Source organism: Heptranchias perlo, chromosome 2, assembly GCF_035084215.1.
Source record: "Heptranchias perlo isolate sHepPer1 chromosome 2, sHepPer1.hap1, whole genome shotgun sequence".
NCBI classification, from domain to species: Eukaryota; Metazoa; Chordata; class Chondrichthyes; order Hexanchiformes; family Hexanchidae; genus Heptranchias; species Heptranchias perlo.
In genome coordinates this window covers 101,262,088-101,282,507 of record NC_090326.1, presented here as the reverse complement: position 1 = coordinate 101,282,507, position 20,420 = coordinate 101,262,088, and the positions used below count along the sequence as shown (strand labels likewise).

General features: G+C 42.3%; 1 protein-coding gene across 3 annotated transcripts in view; it reads left to right on the top strand.

The window, feature by feature from the left end:
* LOC137341719 (tyrosine-protein phosphatase non-receptor type 3-like) overlaps nt 1–20,420 on the top strand; it is a 234,329-nt gene that overhangs the window by 35,211 nt on the left and 178,698 nt on the right. For all 3 annotated transcript variants that reach the window (XM_068005156.1, XM_068005163.1, XM_068005147.1), the window contains exon 2: nt 19,202–19,356. In XM_068005156.1, the coding sequence (XP_067861257.1) occupies nt 19,219–19,356 (138 nt within the window). In that variant the 5' untranslated portion in view covers nt 19,202–19,218. The remainder of the gene's footprint in view (nt 1–19,201; nt 19,357–20,420) is intronic.

Genomic DNA, 20,420 nt, shown 5'->3' with positions numbered 1-20,420 from the left:
CCTATACCCGTAGCCCTTCACATTTTTTCCTTTCAAGTACTTATCCAGTTCCCTTTTGAAGGCCATGATTGAATCTGCCTCCATCACCCCTTCGGGCAGTGCATGGCAGATCCTAACCACTCGCTGTGTAAAAAAGTTTTTCCTCATGTCACCTTTGGCTCTTTTGCCAATCACCTTAAATCTACGTCCTCTGGTGCTTGACCCTTCTGCCAATGGGAACAGTTTCTCTCTATCTACTCTGTCTAGACTCATGATTTTGAATACCTCTATTAAATCTTCTCGCAACCCTCTCTGTTCCGAGGAGAACAAACCCAGCTTCTCCAGTCTATCCATGTAACTAAAACCCCTCATCCCGGGAATCATTCTAGTAAATCTCTTCTGCACCTTCTCTAAGGCCTTCACATCTTTCCTAAAGTGCGGTCCCCAGAACTGGACACTATACTCCAGTTGTGGCCGAACCAGTGCTTTATAAAGGTTCATCATTACTTCCATACTTTTGTACTCTCTGCCTCTATTTATAAAGCCCAAGATACCATATGCTTTTTTTAACCGCTTTCTCAACCTACCCTGCCACCTTCAATGATTTGTGCACATATACCCCCAGATCTCTCTGTTCCTGTACCCCCTTTAGAGTTGTGCCCTCTATTGCCTCTCCTCGTTCTTCCCACCAAAATGTGTCACTTCGCGTTTTTCTGTATTAAATTTCATATGCCAAGTGTCTGCCCATTCCACCAGCCTGTCTATATCCTCTTGAAGTCGATCACTATCCTCCTCACTGTTTACTACCCTTCCAAGTTTTGTGTCATCTGCAAATTTTGAAATTGTGCCCTGTACACCCAAGTCCAAGTCATTAATATTTATCAAGAAAAGCAGTGATTCCAGCACCGACCCCTGGGGAGCACCACTGTACACCTCCCTCCAGTCTGAGAAACAACCGTCCACCACTACTCTCTGTTCCCTGTCCCTTAGCCAATTCTGTATCCATTTTGCTACTGCCCCCTTTATTCCATGGGCCACAATCTTGATGACAAGCCTACCAGGCAGCACTTTATCAAACACCTTTTGGAATTCCATATACACCACATCAACTGCATTGCCCTCATCTACCCTCTCTGTTACCTCATCAAAAAATTCTTGTCAAGTTAGTTAAACACGATTTGCCTTTCACAAATCCGTGCTGGCTTTCCCAGATACCAGAACTGAGAGGATATAGTTATCAGGAAAGGCTTATCAGGAACTGGCTGGGACTCTTTTCTCTAGAAAAAGGCTGACCTAATAGGTCTTAAAAATTATGGAAGGGTTTGAGAAGGTAAACATAAAGAAGCGGAGACTTGTCAGGGAGACCAAAACTAGGGGCCATTTAATGAGATATTCAATAAGTCAAATAGGGAATTCAGGAGAAACGTCTTTACCCAAAGAATGGTAAGAATGTGGAACTCGCTACCATAAATAGTTGAGGTGAATAGCATAGATAGATGCATTTAAGGGGAAGCTATATAAATACATGAAGGAGAAAGGAATAGAAGGTTATGCTGATAGGGTAGGAGGAGGCTCGTGGAGCTTAAACACTGGCACAGACTAATTGGGCTCAATGGCCTATTTCTGTGCTGTACATTCTGTGTAATCCATTTTTTTCCCACTGTTTAATTCTGGTGTTTCTGTGGCCCTCGCCTTTCTTTTTGCCTTTTCTCTCCCACTCGCGCGCTCTTCGCTCTCCCTCATTCACTCTCACATACTTTATCCGTTCTCTAGCCACTGACTCCATCCCTCTCCCTGGCCATTGTCTGAGGCTGAACCAGACTGTTTGCAACCTTGGTGTCCTCTTTGACCCTGAGACGAGCTTCCGACCACGTAGCCACTCCATCACCAAGACTGTCTACTTCCACCTCTGCAACATTGCCCATCTCCGCCCCTGCTTCCTCATCTGCATCATCAACCCTCATCCATGCCTTTGTTACCTCTAGAATTGACTATTCCAATGCTCTCCTGGCTGGCCTCCCATCTTGCACCCTCCATAAACTTGAGCTTATCCAAAACTCTGCTGCCCATATCTGAATTTGCACCAAGTCCCGTTCTCCCATCACCCCTGTGTTCGCTGACCTACATTTGGCTCCTGGTCCAGGAACGCCTCGATTTTAAAATTCTCATCCTTGTTTTCAAATCCCTCCATGGCCTCGTTCATCCCTATCTCTGTAACCTCCTCCAGCCCTACAACCTTCTAGATCTCTGTGCTCCTCCAATTCTTGCCTCTTGTGCATCCCTGATTTTAGTCGATCCACCATTGGTGGCCGCGCCTTCAGCTGCCTGGGCCCTAAATTCTGGAATTCCCTCCTTAAGTCTCTCTGCGTCTCTACCTCCCTCTCCTTTTAATACTCTCCTTAAAACCTACCTCTTTGTCCAAGTTTTTGGTGACCTGTCCTAATACCTCTTTTTGTGGCTTGGTGTCAAATTTTGTTTGAAAACACTCTTGGGACATTTTACTACATTAAAGGTGCTATATGAATGCAAGTTCTTTTTTATTCTCGCTCTCTCTTACTTTCTCTTCCTTTTTTTTCTTTCCTTTTTCTCTATCTCTCACTTTTTAGCTCTCTATTGAATATAAGACTCCATTTAAAGTTGTTGGCTACCTTCTCTGGGAGTGTGTTTCATATAAGGGGAAGCTAGATAAGACATGAGGGAGAAAGGAAAAGGAGGATATGTTGATAGGGTGAGATGAAGTAAATTTGAACCAAAAAGGGATAGATTAGAGAATTTTATATGGTGAAAAGCTCGGATCACTGGAGGTGCACAGAGATTTAAGGATCCATGTACACAGGTCACTAAAATGTCGAAGTCTGGTACAAAAAAATAATCAAAAAGGCTAATGAAATGTTAGCCTTTATAACTAGAAGGCTAGAGTATAAAGTGGAGCTGTAAGATGTAAGCCTGAGGATTGGGAGAGTTTTAGAAACCGGCAAAGGATAACCAAAAAATTGATAAGGGAGAAAATAGAATGAGAGTAAACGAGCAAGAAATATAAAAACAGATTATAGGAGCTTCTACAAGTATGTAAAAAGCAAAAGTAAACGTTGGTCCCTTAGAGGCTGAGACAGGTCGAGCGGGAAAGTGGAGTTGAGGTTGAAAATCAGCCATGATCTTATTGAACAGCGGAGCAGGCTTGAGGGGCCATATGGCCTACTCCTGCTCCTATTTCTTGTTTTCTTGTGAAGGAAGTTTTGCTACAGCTATATAAAGCCCTGGTTAGAATACATCTGAAGTACTGTGTACAGTTCTGGGCACTGCACTTTAGAAAGGATATATTGGCCTTGGAAGGAATGCAGCGCAGATTCACCAGAATGTTACCAAGGCTCCAAGGGTTAGATTATGGGGAGAGATTACATAAACTAGGCTTGTATTCTCTGGAATATAGGAGGTTAGGGTTGATTTGATTGAGGTTTTTAGGATTTTGAAAGGAATTGCTAGGGTAGATAGAGAGAAACTTTTTCCGCTGGTGAGGGAGTCTAGGACAAGGGGACGTAACCTTAAACTCAGAGCCAGACCATTCAGGGGAGAAGTTAGGCAACACTTTTTCACGGAAAGCATGGTAGAAGTGTGGAACTCTCCCACAAAAAACAGTAGATGCTAGCTCAATTAATTTGAAGTCTGAGATCGAAAATTTTTGCTAGCCAAGGGTATTAAGGGATATGGAGCCAAGGCAGGTGGATGGAGTTAGGATACAGATCAACCATGATCTCATTGAATGGTGGAACAGGCTCGAGGGGCTGAATGGCTTACTCCTGTTCCTATGGCAGGAAAAGGCTCGTGCGGAGCATTAACACTGGCTGAATGGCCTGTTTCTGTGGTGTAAATTCTATGAAATTCTATTATATGTGATATGCTCACTTACCTGTATGTGTGTGTTGGTGGAGGTGGTCTAATCTTTAACTTTGCTTGAGGCTTGTGAATTTTGCACCAGTTTCCTTCAGTGCTATTCTCATTGTTCAAGTTAAATAGTTTCCTTACTTTAACCTTATTTCTACTTATTATTTAAAAACCTGTTATTGTCTCCCTCAGTCTTTTGTGCCTTTCTTCAAGGCCTGCAACCATCTTTGTCATTTTCTTCTGAACCCTTTCTAATGCATTTTTATACTTCTTGAGATAGAAAGACCTAAACTGCATGCCGTTCTCCAGAATTGACCGCAGCGTTGAATGTGAAATTACGATATAAATTGTAATCTAGCACTCTTCAGATGCATCCCAAACTTGATTTGATTTACTGAACAGATGTTTTCATGGCATCAATAGTGATCATGCTCAAATCCCTTTCTTGTTAGGCAGAAACATGGCAGATGAAATTTAATGTGGAGAAGTGCGAAGTGCTGCATTTTGGAAGGAAGAATGAGGAGAGGCAATAAAAACTAAATGGTACAATTTTAAACGGGGTGCAGGAACAGAGACACCCAGGGATATTCACACAGCAATCTTTGAAAAGTTGCAGGACAAGTTGATAAGGCTGGTCTTTTTTTTAAAAAAAAGCATACGGGATCCTGGGCTTTATAGAGGCATTGTGGCAAAGAAGTTACACTAAACCTTTTATAAATCACTGGTTAGGCCTCACCTGAAGTATTGTGTCCAATTCTGAGCAGCACATTTTAGGAAGTATGTCAAGGCCTTGGAGAGGAGATTTACTAGAATGGTACCAAGGATGAAGGACTTCAGTTATGTGGAGAGACTATATTGTTTAGGATTGTTTTCCTTAGAGCAGAGAATGTTAAGGGGAGATTTAATAGAGGTGTTCAAAATTATGAAGGGTTTTGATAGAGTTAATAAGGAGAAACTGTTTCCACTGGCAGGTGGGTCGGAAACCAGAGAACACAGATTAACGGTAATTGGCAAAAGAAATAGAGCAGAGATGAGGAGGAATGTTTTTACGCAGTGTGTTGTTATGATCTAGAATGCACTGCCTGAAAAGGTGATGGAAGCTGATTCAACAGTAACTTTCAAAGGGGAATTGGATATATACTTGAAAAGGAAAAAATTACAGCACTACAGGGAAAGAGTAGGTGAGTGGGACTAATTGGATAGCTCTTTCAAAAAGCCGGCACAGGCATGATGGGCCGACTGGCCTCCTGTGCTCAATCACAGAATCGTTACAGCACGAAAGGAGGCCATTCGGCTCTTCGAGTCTGTGCCGGCTCTCTGCAAGAGCAATCCAACTAATCCCACTCTCTTGCCCTATCCCCATAGCCCTGCAATTTTTTTCACTCCAGGTATATATGCAATTTATAGTTTTATTAGTCTAGTTAATAAACTAATTTAAATTGTTATTAGAATGATTCCAGGGATGAGGAGCTTCAATTACGAGCATAGGCTGGAGAAGCTGGGGTGGTTCTCCTTAAAGCAGAGAAGGTTGAGAGGAGATTTGATCGAGATATTCAAAATCATGACAGGTCTGGACAGAGTAGATAGAGAAACTGTTCCCACTGGCAGAGGGGTCAAGAACCAGAGAGCATAGATTTGAGGTGATTGGCAAAAGAACCAAAGAGGACATGAGAAAAAACTTTTTTACACAGCGAGCGGTTGGATCTGGCCTGAGGGGGTGGTGGAGGCAGATTCAATCGTGGCTTTTAAAGGAGAACTGGACACAATACTCCAGTTGTGGCCGAACCAGTGTTTTATAAAGGTTCATTATAACTTCCATACTTTTGTACTCTATGCCTCTATTTATAAAGCCCAGGATCCTGCATGCTTTTTTAACCGCTTTCTCAACCTGCCCTGCCACCTTTAATGATTTGTGCACATATACCCCCAGATCACTCTGTTCCTGTACCCTTTTTAGAATTGTGACCTCTAGTTTATATTGCCTCTCCTCATTCTTCCTACCGAAATGTATCACTTCGCATTTTTCTGCGTTGAATTTCATCTGCCAAGTGTCCGCCCATTCCACCAGCCTGTCTAAATGCTCTTGAAGTCTATCACTATCCTCCTCGCTGTTAACTATCCTTTCAAGTTTTGTGTCATCTGCAGATTTTGAAATTGTGCCTTGCGCACCCAAGTCCAAGTGATTAATATATATCAAAAAAAAAACAATGGTCCTAGTACCGACCCCTGGGGAACACCATTGTATACTTCCCTCCAGTCTGAAAAACAATCGTTCGCCACTACTCTCTGATTCCTGTTACTTAGCCAAGTTTGTTTCCATGCTGCCACTGCCCCTTTTATTCCATGTGCTTCAACTTTGATGACAAACCTATTATGTGGCACTTTATCAAACGCCTTTTGGAAGTCCATATACACAACACCAACCACATTGCCCTCATCAACCCTCTGTTATCTCATCAAAAAACTCAAACAAGTTAATTAAACACAATTTGCCTTTAACAAATCCGTGCTCGCTTTCTTTAATTAATCCACACTTGTCCAAGTGACAATTTAGTCCCGGATTATCATTTCTAAAAGCTTCCCCACCACCGCGGCTAAATTGACCGACCGGTAGTTGCTGGGTTTATCCTTGCAACCTTTTTTGAACAAGGGTGTAACATTTGCAATTCTCCAGTCCTCTGGCACCACCCCCGTATCTAAGGATGATTGGAAGATTATGGCCTGTTTGATGATTCTTCAGCCTCTACTAGTGGATACCCTTTTATGTTATACATATGCTTACTGTCATCTCGTCCTATATCCCTTTCCTGACATTTATTTGATTAAAATAAATCTTCATATCTCAGAGCATCTACATAGTTGATCTAATTCTCTCTGAAGGTAATCTTTCTACTCGTTACCTAACCACATAGATATGTGTTATCAGCAAATTTAGGGAAATGTAGGAAACGCGACAGCCAATTTGCGCAGAACAAGTGCTCACAAGCAGCAATGAAATAAATGATTAGATAATCTGTTTTAGGTGTTAGTTGAGGGATAATTGTTGGCCAGGCCACCAGGAGAACTCCCCTGGTCTTCCTCAAATAATGCCATGGGACCGTTTGTCCAACTGAGAGGACAGACCGGTCTTCTGTTTAACATCTCATCTGAAAAACGGTACCTATGACAATGCAGCACTCCCTTAGTACTGCACTGAAGTACCAGCCTAGATTGTGTGCTCAAAGCTCTGGAGTGGGACTTGAACCCACAATCTCCTGACTTGGGCGAGAGTGGTACCACTGAGCCAAAGCTGACACGTATCCATTTCATTACCCTCTATTTTCTATTAGTAAACCAATTCTCATCTCGATAATTTGCCATCTATTCCATGAGGCTTAATCTTCATTATTAGTTTCACATGAGTGCCTTTGTGAAAACCTTTTGAAAATCCAAATAAGAGGTCATGTTAAATTTATATAGAACTTTGAGTAGACCACACTTGGAGTACTTTGTATAGTTCTGGTCTCCATACTACAGACAGGATACTGAAGAAACTGCAGAAAAGATTTACAAGGCTGTTACCAGAATTGAGAGGATGCAATTATCAAGAAAGATTGAGGAGGCTGGAGCACTTTTTCCACTGAAAAGAGAAGACTAAGAGCTGATAGAGGTCTTTTAAAATTATGACTGGGTTTGAGGGTGGATGTGGAGAAACTGTTCCCACTTGTAGGTGAGTCCAGAACAGGAAAGCATAAATGTAAGATGGCCACTAACAGATCAAATAAAGAATTTTGGAAGAATTTCTTTACACAAAATGGTGAGAGTGTGGAGCTAACTGCCACATGGAGTGGTCGAAATAGATAGTTTTAATACATTTAAGGGGAGGAAGAAGGCATATATGAATACAGGAGCTGGGTGGGAAGAAGTAATTAATGTGGTAGGAGGCTTGTATAAACACTGGCAAGCTAACTGAACCAGTTGGGCCTAATGGCCTATTTCTGTTCTGTAGATTCTACGTAACCACATTTACTGGATTAACCTCACTCACGACCTCAATTGCCTCCTCAAAAAATTCCGGTAGGTTTGTACAGCATGACCGATTCTTGAAACATTCTGAGTGATCTCTTAACACCTGTACTCTTGAAATGTTCATTTATGACATCCTATAGAATGTTCTTGAGCATTTTTCCCCAGGTTCATGCTGTACTCCTTTTTTAACATTAGAACTGTATTTGGTTGCCTCCAATCCTATGATGGCGCTCTGAAAAATATCTGCCAAAGCAACACTAAATTCATCCTTTAATTTTGTGACTATTCCACAATGTATCCTATCTGACCTAGGAGCCTTGTGGATATTCAGTCCTTCCATATGTACTTATCCCTATTTCATTTATCTACAATCCACTTGTATAAAAACTGATGTGATGAATCTATTCAATATATCTGCCATATCTAGATCATCTGTAATAGTTCTACTTACTTTATCCTATCAGCGTCCCTCCTTCTACTATTACCATATTCTTAAAATGCTTTTGGGTATCTTTCGTTGCCCTCTGATTTGCCTTCCCAAAATATCATGGTGATGCATCCTTGCAATCTGAAATGCTGATCTTCCTCTGTATTGGACATAGAAAAACCTCTGGATTTCTGCTTGTGAAATTATATAACTATTTGGATTAATTTGATGCTGGATAAATGTTTTCATGTTGGTTTTCAGTGTTGTGCAAAATGCAGTACTACAAAATTAACTAAATGGATTTACTGAAGTTGTTTTCGTTTTCTGGCTCCTGAAAAGTTCACCAGGAACTCTGGAAACCAGAGTTGCAGATGAAGGATCAACAAGTAAAAGTAGGTGTTGCTACAGGAATTTTGTACACTGACTGCATAACAATTGGATTTGATCCATCTGGCAGTGGCTGCAAAGTCATTTCAAGTTTGTGTACCTACAGTAAAGCAATCTTTCTAGTCATGTGAACAGGAAACTGAGAGAATGTGAAAGTATGTGCTAAATTGTGGCGTAGTCAGAAAGATACTTGATCTCTTTGAGCCTGGCTACATTTCTTCTGGAAAACAGGTTTGTTGCAATCTGGTTTAGTCATGTACATGAGAATATTATGTTCACTGTAGATAAAGATGTATGTGGTATGATTCTATATAAATTCTGTGAGGTTGTTTTTTAACTTGCTGTTGGTACTTTGTGCTTTTAATAGATTTACTGGCTTTGGTTTTTCCTTGCAATGTTTGCTTTTAAGGGCAAGGCAGGTGCTAGCTTGCAATTTTCAGTTTTTTAAGCATTGAGCATTTGCAATGTATGAGTGTACATATGTTTCTTTATGCAAAGCTATTGTTACTCCGCAATTACTATTCGCAGAAAAAAATTAGGATGAGATAGAAATATAGCAAACTTTTCAAAATTGCACAGCCCTATCCTTCTGGGATCTTTCCAGGCATTTTTTAGATCATAGTACCTCCTACAAGGAGGTTCATATTGCTTAAAAATAAAACAGATGCTGCTCATTATACAATTCTGTTCAAATGAGGGGGACAAACATTTCAACATGGGTGCAAGTCAGTGCTATAATTCCATGCCAATGAATGCCTGATCCATACTTCAGACGGCATTCACGATGAGCAGAACCTTGAATGTGCACACTCTGTGTGTTCCATGCATCACTTGCTGCAAGGGAGTGTGAATTTTAGGGAGAGGGAGATCAGAAGCGGCAACAGTGCATTTGATGAAGAATATTTGGGAGTGCGTCTTAGAACCCTGTTTTACTGAAACATGCACTTCTGAACACTGCTGACAATCCTACACTGGCTCACCTGTATGGCACCATGCTGTTTCAACACAGTTACTACATCTCAAATGGTCCGTCCTCCTGTTTCTGCATGGTCATCTTCATGTGTGCACATGGCTCCATCCTTGGTTCCCTTCTATTCATATTACCCCCTCAGCAGCACTGTCCAAAAGTATAGAGTCAGCTTCCATATGCTCTCATTCTCTACCAACATCATTGATTCAAGGACTGTCGCTGTATTATCACTGGATGAGTCACTGTTTTGTAGCTCAGCACCAGTAAAAGGTGCAGCTAGCCTGGACACCTATAAGTCTCCGACTTCAATTCCATTAGCCTCCCTGGTTGAATTTGGTGGTGTGAAACCTCGGAGTTGTGCTCACACTTCGGTGAACTTTTCAACTTATCATCCAACCTGTTAGCAGGACCGCCACCTTTTACCTCCAGAACATTGTCCCACCCCATTATGCCCCTACCATACTCTTGCTGCTGCTGAATCCATATCTTCATTACCTTACATGGAATTAGCTTCAGGAATGAGACTAACTATTGGTCTCTGGCAATTCTAGTTCAGGTGCCTGTTTTCCACAAAGATGTCAAATTCAGTGGATTAGCATGCAACTTCAATGTCAAAAACAACATTAAGTAACAACATTTCAGATTGTTACTTTAATCTATAAAATGTTGGGTAGAGTGTTGCTCGAACACGTTGTACTACATGGAAATAGGATCTCTGATTTCCCCATGCAGTGACTCGATATTAGCTGTGCTGCTACCAGGAGATGGTAAACAAAGGCATTTGTCCATAGAGAAGAAAAGTGATTAATTGTTACGTCTTGATCTGCTGTTCAAGTTACAAAGGGATATAGACAGACTAAATGGGCAGTTGGGGATTAGGAATAGTTACATTCTGGAAATGGAAATATTCAGAATGTCTTATTGTTAAACATCTATTATTAGAAATATAATATCAAGCTCTTAGAAATCAGAAATATAATGAGATAAAATTAGAAATATAATATGAGATCTTATTGGTTCATTCAGTGAAGATCTCAGGAACCCTTAAGTGATCAGACTCTGAGCCAATAGGATGATAGATGCCCTTAGGTGTTGTGTTATGAGCTTGTGCAGTTCAAGAGGGGTCCTCGAAGATGTTGATTGGAAATTAGAAGGGGCATCTGTCCCAGATGTTCATATCGGTGCCGACCGGTCTTGATGGACATCCACTTCAGTGTAGGTACAGTCCCGCATTGTCTAAAAAGGGTGAAGTGCATTTGATCTTTCTCATCTTCAATGACAGCAGAATGCCAAATGCCATTTAAGTTTGTGGCATATATGACGTGTCTAGTAGTCCTTCTTATGGTTCAGTACTCCTATGCATGCAATGGAAGGACTTCCTCAAGCTTATGTGCAACTTTCAGAATTAAGTTTTGAAGTGGCTTTACGACAGTTAGGATAAGTCACTGCCACTGACTGCCCTGGAGAGGGAGGTGGCCTCATGGCACTGTGCCCCAGCCCCTGACTGCCCTGGAGAGGGAGGTGGCCTCATGGCACTGTGCCCCAGCCCCTCACATGAAGACCTGGATTAAGCAATTGGTGATGACTAAGCCTAGTATGTGGCACTGGACTTGGCTGACGAGACCACCATCCTGCTCTGCCCTTATGTTCTCATTTTATTGGAAAAAAATAAGAAATAGGAGCAGGCCGTACGGCCCCTCGAGCCTGCTCCGCCATTCAATCAGATCATGGCTGATCTTCAACCTCAACTCCACTTTCCTGCCCAAACCCCATATCCCTTGATTCTCCTAGAGTCCAAAAATCTATCTATCTAAGCCTTGAATATACTCAATGACTCAGCATCCACAGCCCTCTGGGGTAGAGAATTCCAAAGATTCACAACCCTTTGAGTGAAGAAATTCCTCCTCATCTCAGTCTTAAATGGCCGACTCTTTATCCTGCGACTATGCCCTCTTGTTCTAGGCACTCCAGCCATGGGGAAACAACCTCTCAGCATCTACCCTGTTAAGCCCCCTCAGAATCTTGTATGTTTCAATGAGATCACCTCTCATTCTTCTAAACTCCAGAGCGTGTAGGCCCATTCTACTCAACTTCTCATAGGACAACCCTCTCATCCCAGGAATTAACCTAGTGAACCTCCGTTGCACCGCCTCTAAGGCAAGTATATCCTTCCTTAGATAAGGAGACCAAAACTGTACACAGTACTCCATGTGAGGTCTCGCCAAAGCCCTGTACAATTGCAGCAATACTTCCTTACTCTTGTATTCCAACTTCCTTGCATTGAAGGTCAGCGTGTCATTTGCTTTCCTAATTGCTTGCTGTACTTGCATGCTAACTTTTTGTGTTTCTTGTACCAGGACACTCAAGCCTCTCTGGACACCAATATTTAATAGTTTCTCGCCATTTGAAAAAATATCCTGTTTTTCTATTCTTCCTACCAAAGTGAATAACCTCACATTTCCCTACATTTTACTCCATCTGCCCCCTCTTGCCCACTCACTTAACCTGTCGATATCCCTTTGCAGACTCTGTGTCCTCCTCACTGCTTACTTTCCTACCTAGCTTTGTATTGTCAGCAAACTTGGATACATTACACTCGGTCCCTTCATCCAAGTCATTAATATAGATTTTAAATAGATGAGGCCCGAGCACCGATCCTTGCAGTACCCCACTAGTTACAGCCTGCCAACCTGAAAATGACCCGTTTATCCCTACTCTCTGTTTCTGTCCATTAACCAATCCTCTGTTCATGCTAATATGTTACCACAACCCCATGAGCCCTTACTTTGCGTAACAACCTTTTATGTGACCCCTTATCGAATGCCTTTTGAAAATCCAAATATACTACATCTCCTGGTTCCCCTTTATCTACCCTGCGAGTTACATCTTCAAAAAAACTCTAAATTTGTCAAACACAATTTCCCTTTCATAAAACCATGTTGACTCTGCCTAATCATATTATGATGTTCTAAGTGCCCTGTTATCACTTCCTTAATAATGGATTCCAGCATTTTCCTGACGACTGATGTCAGGCTAACTGGCCTGTAGTTCCCTGTTTTCTCTCTTTTATTTCCCCCCCCCCTTTCTTGAATAGCGGGGTTACATTTGCTACCTTCCAATCCGCTGGGACTGACCGTTCTAGAATCTAGGGAATTTTGGAAGATCACAACCAATGCATCCACTATCTCTGCAGCCATCTCTTTTAGGACCCTAGGATGTAGGCCATCAGGACCAGGGGATTTATTGGCTTTTAGTCCCATTAGTTTCTCCAGTACTTTTTCCCTACTGATTTTAATTACTTTCTGTTCCTCACTCTCATTAGACCTTTGGTTCCGCACTATTTCTGGTATGCTTTTTGTGTCGTCTACTATGAAGACAGATACAAAATATTTATTTAACGCATCTGCCATTTCCTGATTCTCCATTATAATTTCTGCTGTCTCAGCCTCTAGGGGACCAGCGTTTACTTTTGGAACTCTGCCTTTTTACATACTTGTAGAAGCTCTTACAATCCATTCTTATATTTCTTGAAGATAGTAAAATGACACCAGTCGCTTAATTGTTTCTCGAATTACATTTAAGTAGATGGATTTCTTTTTCACACCGTATTTTGTGAAGTCCAGATATGCTATGTGACCACGATAAAATCCTGGCTACATTTCTTTCCATTTAGTAACTTTTTTTACAAATCTTGCAAAGACATCACAGGATCATTTTTGGTTATAAGCAGATGCTTTTCTACAGCTAATGAGAAAACTCTAGGATTACACAAGGCGCTACCTGGAGAATGTAAATGCAAGTTCTTGTGTTCAAAAGGTTTGTTTTAAGGAAAGTCTTAAAGAAGGAGGGAAGGGTGGAGAGGTGGAGCAGTTCAGGGAGGAAATTCCAGGGTGTGGAGCCTGTGTAGTTGAAGGCATGGCTGGCAATGGTGGGCCCAGGGTGTGGGTAGGTACAAGAGGCCAGTCATTAGGAAAGGAGAATTCATGGGGAGTGGTTGTAGGGCTGGAGGAGATTACAGAGATGAGGACAGATGAGTCCTTGAAAGGATTTAAAGACGAGGATTAGAATTTTAAACATGAGGTTTCGAGGGACCAGGAGCAAGTGTGGGACAACAAGGACAGGGGTAATGGGTGAGCGGAACTTGGTGCGAGATAGGATATGGGCAGCAGAATTTAGGATAAGTTAAAGTTTATGGAGTGTGGATATTGCCAAAAGCAGTCTGGCAATATTATGCAGTGAAGGGGATAAGAGAGGTAGTGGAGAGGTAAGAAAGGTAGTTAAGAAGGTGTCGTTATTTTATACGTGGAAGCTGACTGCATGTCTGCAGATGATATCGCCAGGGGCAGCACGTAGATGAGGAAGAGGTGGGGGAACAAGGATAAATCATTGGAGGACGCCTGAGGTAACAATTGCAGGGATAGGAAGAAAAACCCATCGCTGGCGATGCTCTGGCTACGATTGGATAGTGAAGAGGTGAAACCAAGCAAGGTCAGTCCCACTGAGCTGGACAGCAGAGCAGGCGTGATGGAGGAGAATGGTGTGGTCGACCTGCAGAGAGGTCAAGAAGGAATAATGCACCACGGTCACACTCAGTCACAAAGGATGTCATTTTTGATTTTGGTTAGGGAACCTGATTGGGGAAATTCAAATAGGAGTTGCAGGAACTGATTTGGAAGGCAACAGCATGTTTAAGAACTTTGGAGAGGAAAGGGAGATTGGAGCTGGGGCAGTAATTTGCAAGGACAGGGTGGTTGAGGGGAATTTCTTTGAGGAAGGGGTGATGATGGTAGTTCCCTGCATTATAACCGTGACTATACTTCAAAAGAACTTCATTGGCTGTAAAGCGTTTTAGGGCATCCTACGGTCATGAAAGGCACTATGTAAATACTATTTCTTTCTTTTGACAGGGAGGGGTACAATACCTGAGGAGAGAGAACCATTTACACTGTTGGCTAGCATGGGTGTGGGGTTGGGGGGGGGGGGGTGGTAAGATGGGAGAGATTCTAGAGAGATGTATTTTTGGGGCGCAGGCATATGAGAGCCTAAGACAGATTATGCTTAGTGGGCAAGGGAAAGGGGGGAGCAGCCTCCATCTTAGTGACAAAGAAGTCCGTGAGCTCCTCTCGTTTGTTAGAAGTGAGAATGGAGAGAAGCTGGGTCGAGGGGTTTAGTAGAGGGTTGGTAGAGGAGAAAAGAAGCCAAACATAGGAACAGGAGTAGGCCATTCAGCCCTTCGTGCCTAGTCTGCCATTTGATAAGATCATGGCTGACCTGTGATCTAGCTCCATATACCTGCCTTTGGCCCATATCCCTTAATACCTTTGGTTGCCAAAAAGCTATCCATCTGACATTTAAATTTAGCAATTGAGCTAGTATCAATTGCTGTTTGCGGAAGAGTGTTCCAAACTTCTACCACCCTTTGTGTGTGGAAATGTTTTCTAATCTCACTCCTGGAAGGTCTGGCTCTAATTTTTAGATTGTGCCCCCTACTCCGAGAATCCCCAACCAGCGGAAATAGTTTCTCTCTATCCACCCTATCCGTTCCCCTTAATATCTTATAAACTTCGATCAGATCACCCCTTAACCTTCGAAACTCTAGAGAATACAACCCCAATTTGTGTAATCTCTCCTTGTAACTTAATCCCTGAAGTCCGGGTATCATTCCAGTAAACCTACGCTGCACTCCATCCAAGGCCAATATGTCCTTCCGAAGGTGCGGTGCCCAGAACTGCTCACAGTACTCCAGGTACGGACTAACCAGGATTTTGTATAGCTGCAGCATAACTTCTGCCCCCTTGTACTCGAGATATAAAGGCCAGCATTCCATTAGCCTTCTTGATTATTTTCTGCACCTGTTCATGACACTTCAGTGATCTATGTACCTGAACCCCTAGGTGCCTTTGGACATCCACTGTGTTTAACTTTTTACCATTTAGATAGTACCCTGTTTGATCCTTTTTTGATCCAAAGTGGACGACCTCACAATTGTCTACACGGAATTCCACCTGCCACAGTTTTGCCCATTCACCTAATCTATCAATATCCCTTTGTAATTTTATGTTTTCATCTACACTACTTACAATGCCACCAATCTTTGTGTCATCGGCAAACTTAGATATGAGACTTTCTATGCCTTCATCTAAGTCGTTAATAAATATTGTGAATAATTGAGGCCCCAAGACAGATCCCTGCGGGACTCCACTAGTCACATCCTGCCAATGTGAGTACCTACCCATTATCCCTACTCTCTGTCACCTTTCACTTAGCCAATTTCCTAACCAAGTCCGTACTTTTCCCTCTATTCTATGGGCTTCTATTTTGGCTAACAGTCTCTTATGTGGGACCTTATCAAATGCCTTCTGGAAGTCCACATAAATAACATCCATTGACATTCCCCTGTCTACTACTTTAGTCACCTCTTCAAAAAATTCAATCAGGTTTGTCAGGCACGACCTACCTTTCACAAATCCATGCTGGCTCTCTCTGATTAACTGAAAATTCTCGGTGTTCAGTCATCTTATCCTTAATTATAGACTCCAGCATTTTCCCCACAACAGATGTTAGGCTATCTGGTCTATAATTCCCCGGTTTTCTTCTCTCTCCTTTCTTAAAAAGCGGAGTGATGTGCAATTTTCCAATCTAGAGGGATAGTTCCTGAATCTAAAGAACTTTGAAAGATTATAGTTAGGGCATCTGCAATGTGCTCACCGACTTCCTTTAAAACCCTGGGATGGAAACCATCTGGTCCTGGGGATTTGTCACTCTTTAGTGCTATTATTTTCTTCATTACTGTTGCTTTACTTATGTTAATTTTATCGAGTCCCTGTCCCTGATTCAATATTAGTTTTCTTGGGATTTCCGGCATGCTATCCTCTTTTTCTACTGTAAATACTGACGCAAAGTAATTATTCAACATGTCTGCCATTTCCCCATTGTCAATGACAATATCCCCACTTTCAGTTTTTAAGGGGCCAATACTGCTCCTGACCACCCTCTTTTTCCTAATATAACTCTAAAAGTTCTTCGTATTGGTTTTGATATCCCTTGCAAGTTTCTTTTCATACTCTCTTTTTGTAGCTCTTATGTTTTGTGACCCTATGTTGATCTTTGTATCTTTCCAATTCGCCAGGATCTGTGCCATTTTTTGCCTTTTTGTATGCCCTTTCCTTATGTCTTATACCGTCCCTTACCTCTTCAGTTGTCCATGGCTGTTTTTTTGGCAAGTAGAGTTCTTGCCCCTCAGGGGTATAAACCGGTTCTGTATCTCGTTAAATGTTTCTTTAAACATTTCCCACTGATCATCAGTCATTTTACCCATTAACAGATTTGCCCAGTTTACTGTGGACAGTCTCTGTCTCATCCCATTGAAGTCAGCCGTACCCAAGTCTAGAATCTTAGCAGCTGATTCACTTTTTTCCCTTTCAAACACTACATTGAACTCTATCATATTATGATTGCTATTGAATAGATATTCTCGCACAGTTAAGCTGTTAACTAAATCTGGTTCATTACTCATTACTAAATCTAGTCCCCTTGTTGCCTCAAGGACATACTGCTGTAGAAAACTATCCCGGACACACTCAAGAAATTCACTAGCTTTCTGACAGTTGCTAGTCTGCTTTCCCCAATCTGTGAAGGTTAAAGTCCATCATTAAGACCACTATGCCTTTGTAACACGCTTGTCTAATCTCTGCATTTATACAATCGAGCACTTCAGAGCTGCTGCCAGGGGTCCTATACACATCTCCCACTATAGTCTTAGATCCTTTCCTATTTCTCAATTCAACCCATAAGGTCTCTGTTGGCTGCTTACCTCTCGTTACATCCTCCTTTATCATTGAATTGATTTCATCTCTAATCACTAAGGCTACTCCTCCCCAGACGATCCTGGTGTCATGGGCAATTTTGTAATTTTTTTTATTTGTTCATGGGACGTGGGCATCGCTGGCGAGGCCAGCATTTATTGGCCATCCCTTATTGCCCTTGAGAAGGTGGTGATGAGCTGCCACCTTGAACCGCTGCAGTCCGTGTGGTGAAGGTTCTCCCACAGTGCTGTTAGGAAGGGAGTTCCAGGATTTTGACCCAGCGACGATGAAGGAACGGCGATATATTTCCAAGTCGGGATGGTGTGTGACTTGGAGGGGAACGTGCAGGTGGTGTTGTTCCCATGTGCCTGCTGATCTTGTCCTTCTAGGTGGTAGAGGCCGCGGGTTTGGGAGGTGCTGTCGAAGAAGCCTTGGCGAGTTGCTGCAGTGCATCCTGTGGATGGTACACACTGCAGCCACTGTGCACTGGTGGTGAAGGGAGTGAATGTTTAGGGTGGTGGATGGGGTGCCAATCAAGAGGGCTGCTTTGTCCTGGATGGTGTCGAGCTTCTTGAGTGTTGTTGGAGCTGCACTCATCCAGGCAAGCGGAGAGTATTCCATCACACTCCTGACTTGTGCCTTGTAGATGGTGGAAAGGCTTTGGGGAGTCAGGTGGTGAGTCACTCGCCGCAGAATACCCAGCCTCTGACCTGATCTTGTAGCCACAGTATTTATATGGCTGGTCCAGTTAAGTTTCTGGTCAATGGTGACCCCCAGGATGTTGATGGTGGGGGATTTGGCGATGGTAATATCTTATGGTTTAAAAAAAAGTAATGTTGAGCTATTTACTTTGTTGTGGAAGTGCAAAATGGAGTTATGCCCTTTTGATATAAATCTGCCCACATCATTTAAAAATGTTATATTTGCTTACACTTCCTGTTCTCATACTTTCATCATGGGGGAGTGAACTTCCCCTTCTCCCCTCCCCCTTCTTTCCCCAGTCCTTTTTTTTCCCCTCTTATCCTTCCTCTGGCAACTCATGTACCCATTCACTTCCCAACCACTCTCTGTTCCCCTGCCCCTCTCCATCCTTTCCCATCACCCCATCCTCATTTTCTTGCCCATCCTGCCTCTTCCATTTGCTCCTTCCCCTACCGTGATCCAATCAGGCCCTTGCCCTCTAACCCTGCTTGACCTGAATACTGCACTTAGTCAATTTCCTGGGGAGTCAAGACCAACAGAAATATAAAAATAGGTCAGAAAGTATGACTTCAAAAACTGAATTATGTCGACGTGCCCTGGTTTAACGATTTCCCACCCTCTAACCCCACTTCACCTGAAGATGACGCTTGGTTTTGACTTCCCCTATGCAATGCCATGGGAGATTGACTACTAAATATTCACAACAATTCTCTAGCATTCATTCCTGTAACCTTGCAGTGAGAATTATAACAATTTTAACTTTGAGTCGGACATTTGTTTTGCAACAGGTGTCTTGCCCTAGGTGTGCTGTAAATATTTTTCTCAACCCCTTCAGTAGAGGATGGAGATAGCATCAATAACAGCTCAGAGTTCATTTATATTGTCAATAAGGTGGTACTTATTGATGACGAGCCTCACATTTCTAAGGACTATTCAGTGCAAATAGAATTGCTGCCTATAGAAGTTAATTCTGAACCGATTACTTGGTTGGAACTCATGTTTAAGTTGTACTCTTAGGTTTATCTTAATATTTATTTTTAGGTGTTGGAGGGATAGTGATGACATCACGATTTCGTGTGCTGGGTGGGAGGACAAACCACATACGTGCTTTTGAGATACCAAGAGACAAACATCGGTCAGAGGTCGTCTGCAATGTCCACTTCCTGGATGGCAGTTTGCAGAGCTTCAAAGTCAATGTAAGTTTTTACCCTTTACGTTTGTAGCCACTAAATCTGTTGACTTATTTATCATAGTATTGTAACAATGAAAAAGCTATGTAAAATACTCATGTTGACTGATCTGCATTAGATTTTACTAAAGAGAATGAGGAGTAATCTTTTGGCTTGTTATGTGTACAGTGGCGCACACATTTAATTATTGTAAATTTGTATTCAGCATGAGCATCCCATTTCTGCTGCCTGAATTCACAACATCTCTCAGTCTTGTCATCGTAAGAATTACATGGCAAATTCATTGACATTGTAGCAAATATGCAGTGCAAAAATCATAACATACAGCCATCAAATCTGAATCCATTTCAGCCATACTGCTTTCACCAAGACTCCTCTTTCCCTCACAATCCCTCCCCAAAGGTGTCATTTGTCAAGTGATGGCATTTTATCTTGGCTCCAATTTAAATTCTTGGCTCCAACACACTGCCCCAGAATCCAATGTGCAGTGCCCTATACCTAATGTCATGTGTTCAACTGCTTTTTAACTTTGTAACTAAGATAGGTGAACACATTGTTCACTTCTATTTCTGTGGATAAATCTATGAAACTGTATCATGGGTGAAATTCCCTTTATTTTGTGTTAACAGGAGTCTATGCATAAAATGTAGTGAAACAGAAATTTCTGAAGCACTTTTGGATCATGTTCTAGGATGCTAACGGTCATAATTGTGCTACGCTATGTTATTTTAAAGTGTAATCTAGGAAAATTGAGATCAGCTGATTACTATAGCCCTAGCCAGTGTTGTCACATGGGGTTGATAATTCGGTCTGTGCGGCACGCAGGCGCTGTGTGTCCACAAATAAATTGATCCCACCAGATAACGCAAGGTCTGCTCACTTTCACAATTTTATGGTACTCTACGTGCGCCTGTTATGATGTGCCAGGCCATCAGGGCCATATTGTCTGATGCCAGCAGCTAGTAATGAGCCACTGACTGCCCATTCTGCACCAGCCAATTGTTTATTCGGGGGGTGGGGGAGTGGGGTACGAGACACAGAGAACATAGGATCAGGGAAATACCATTCAG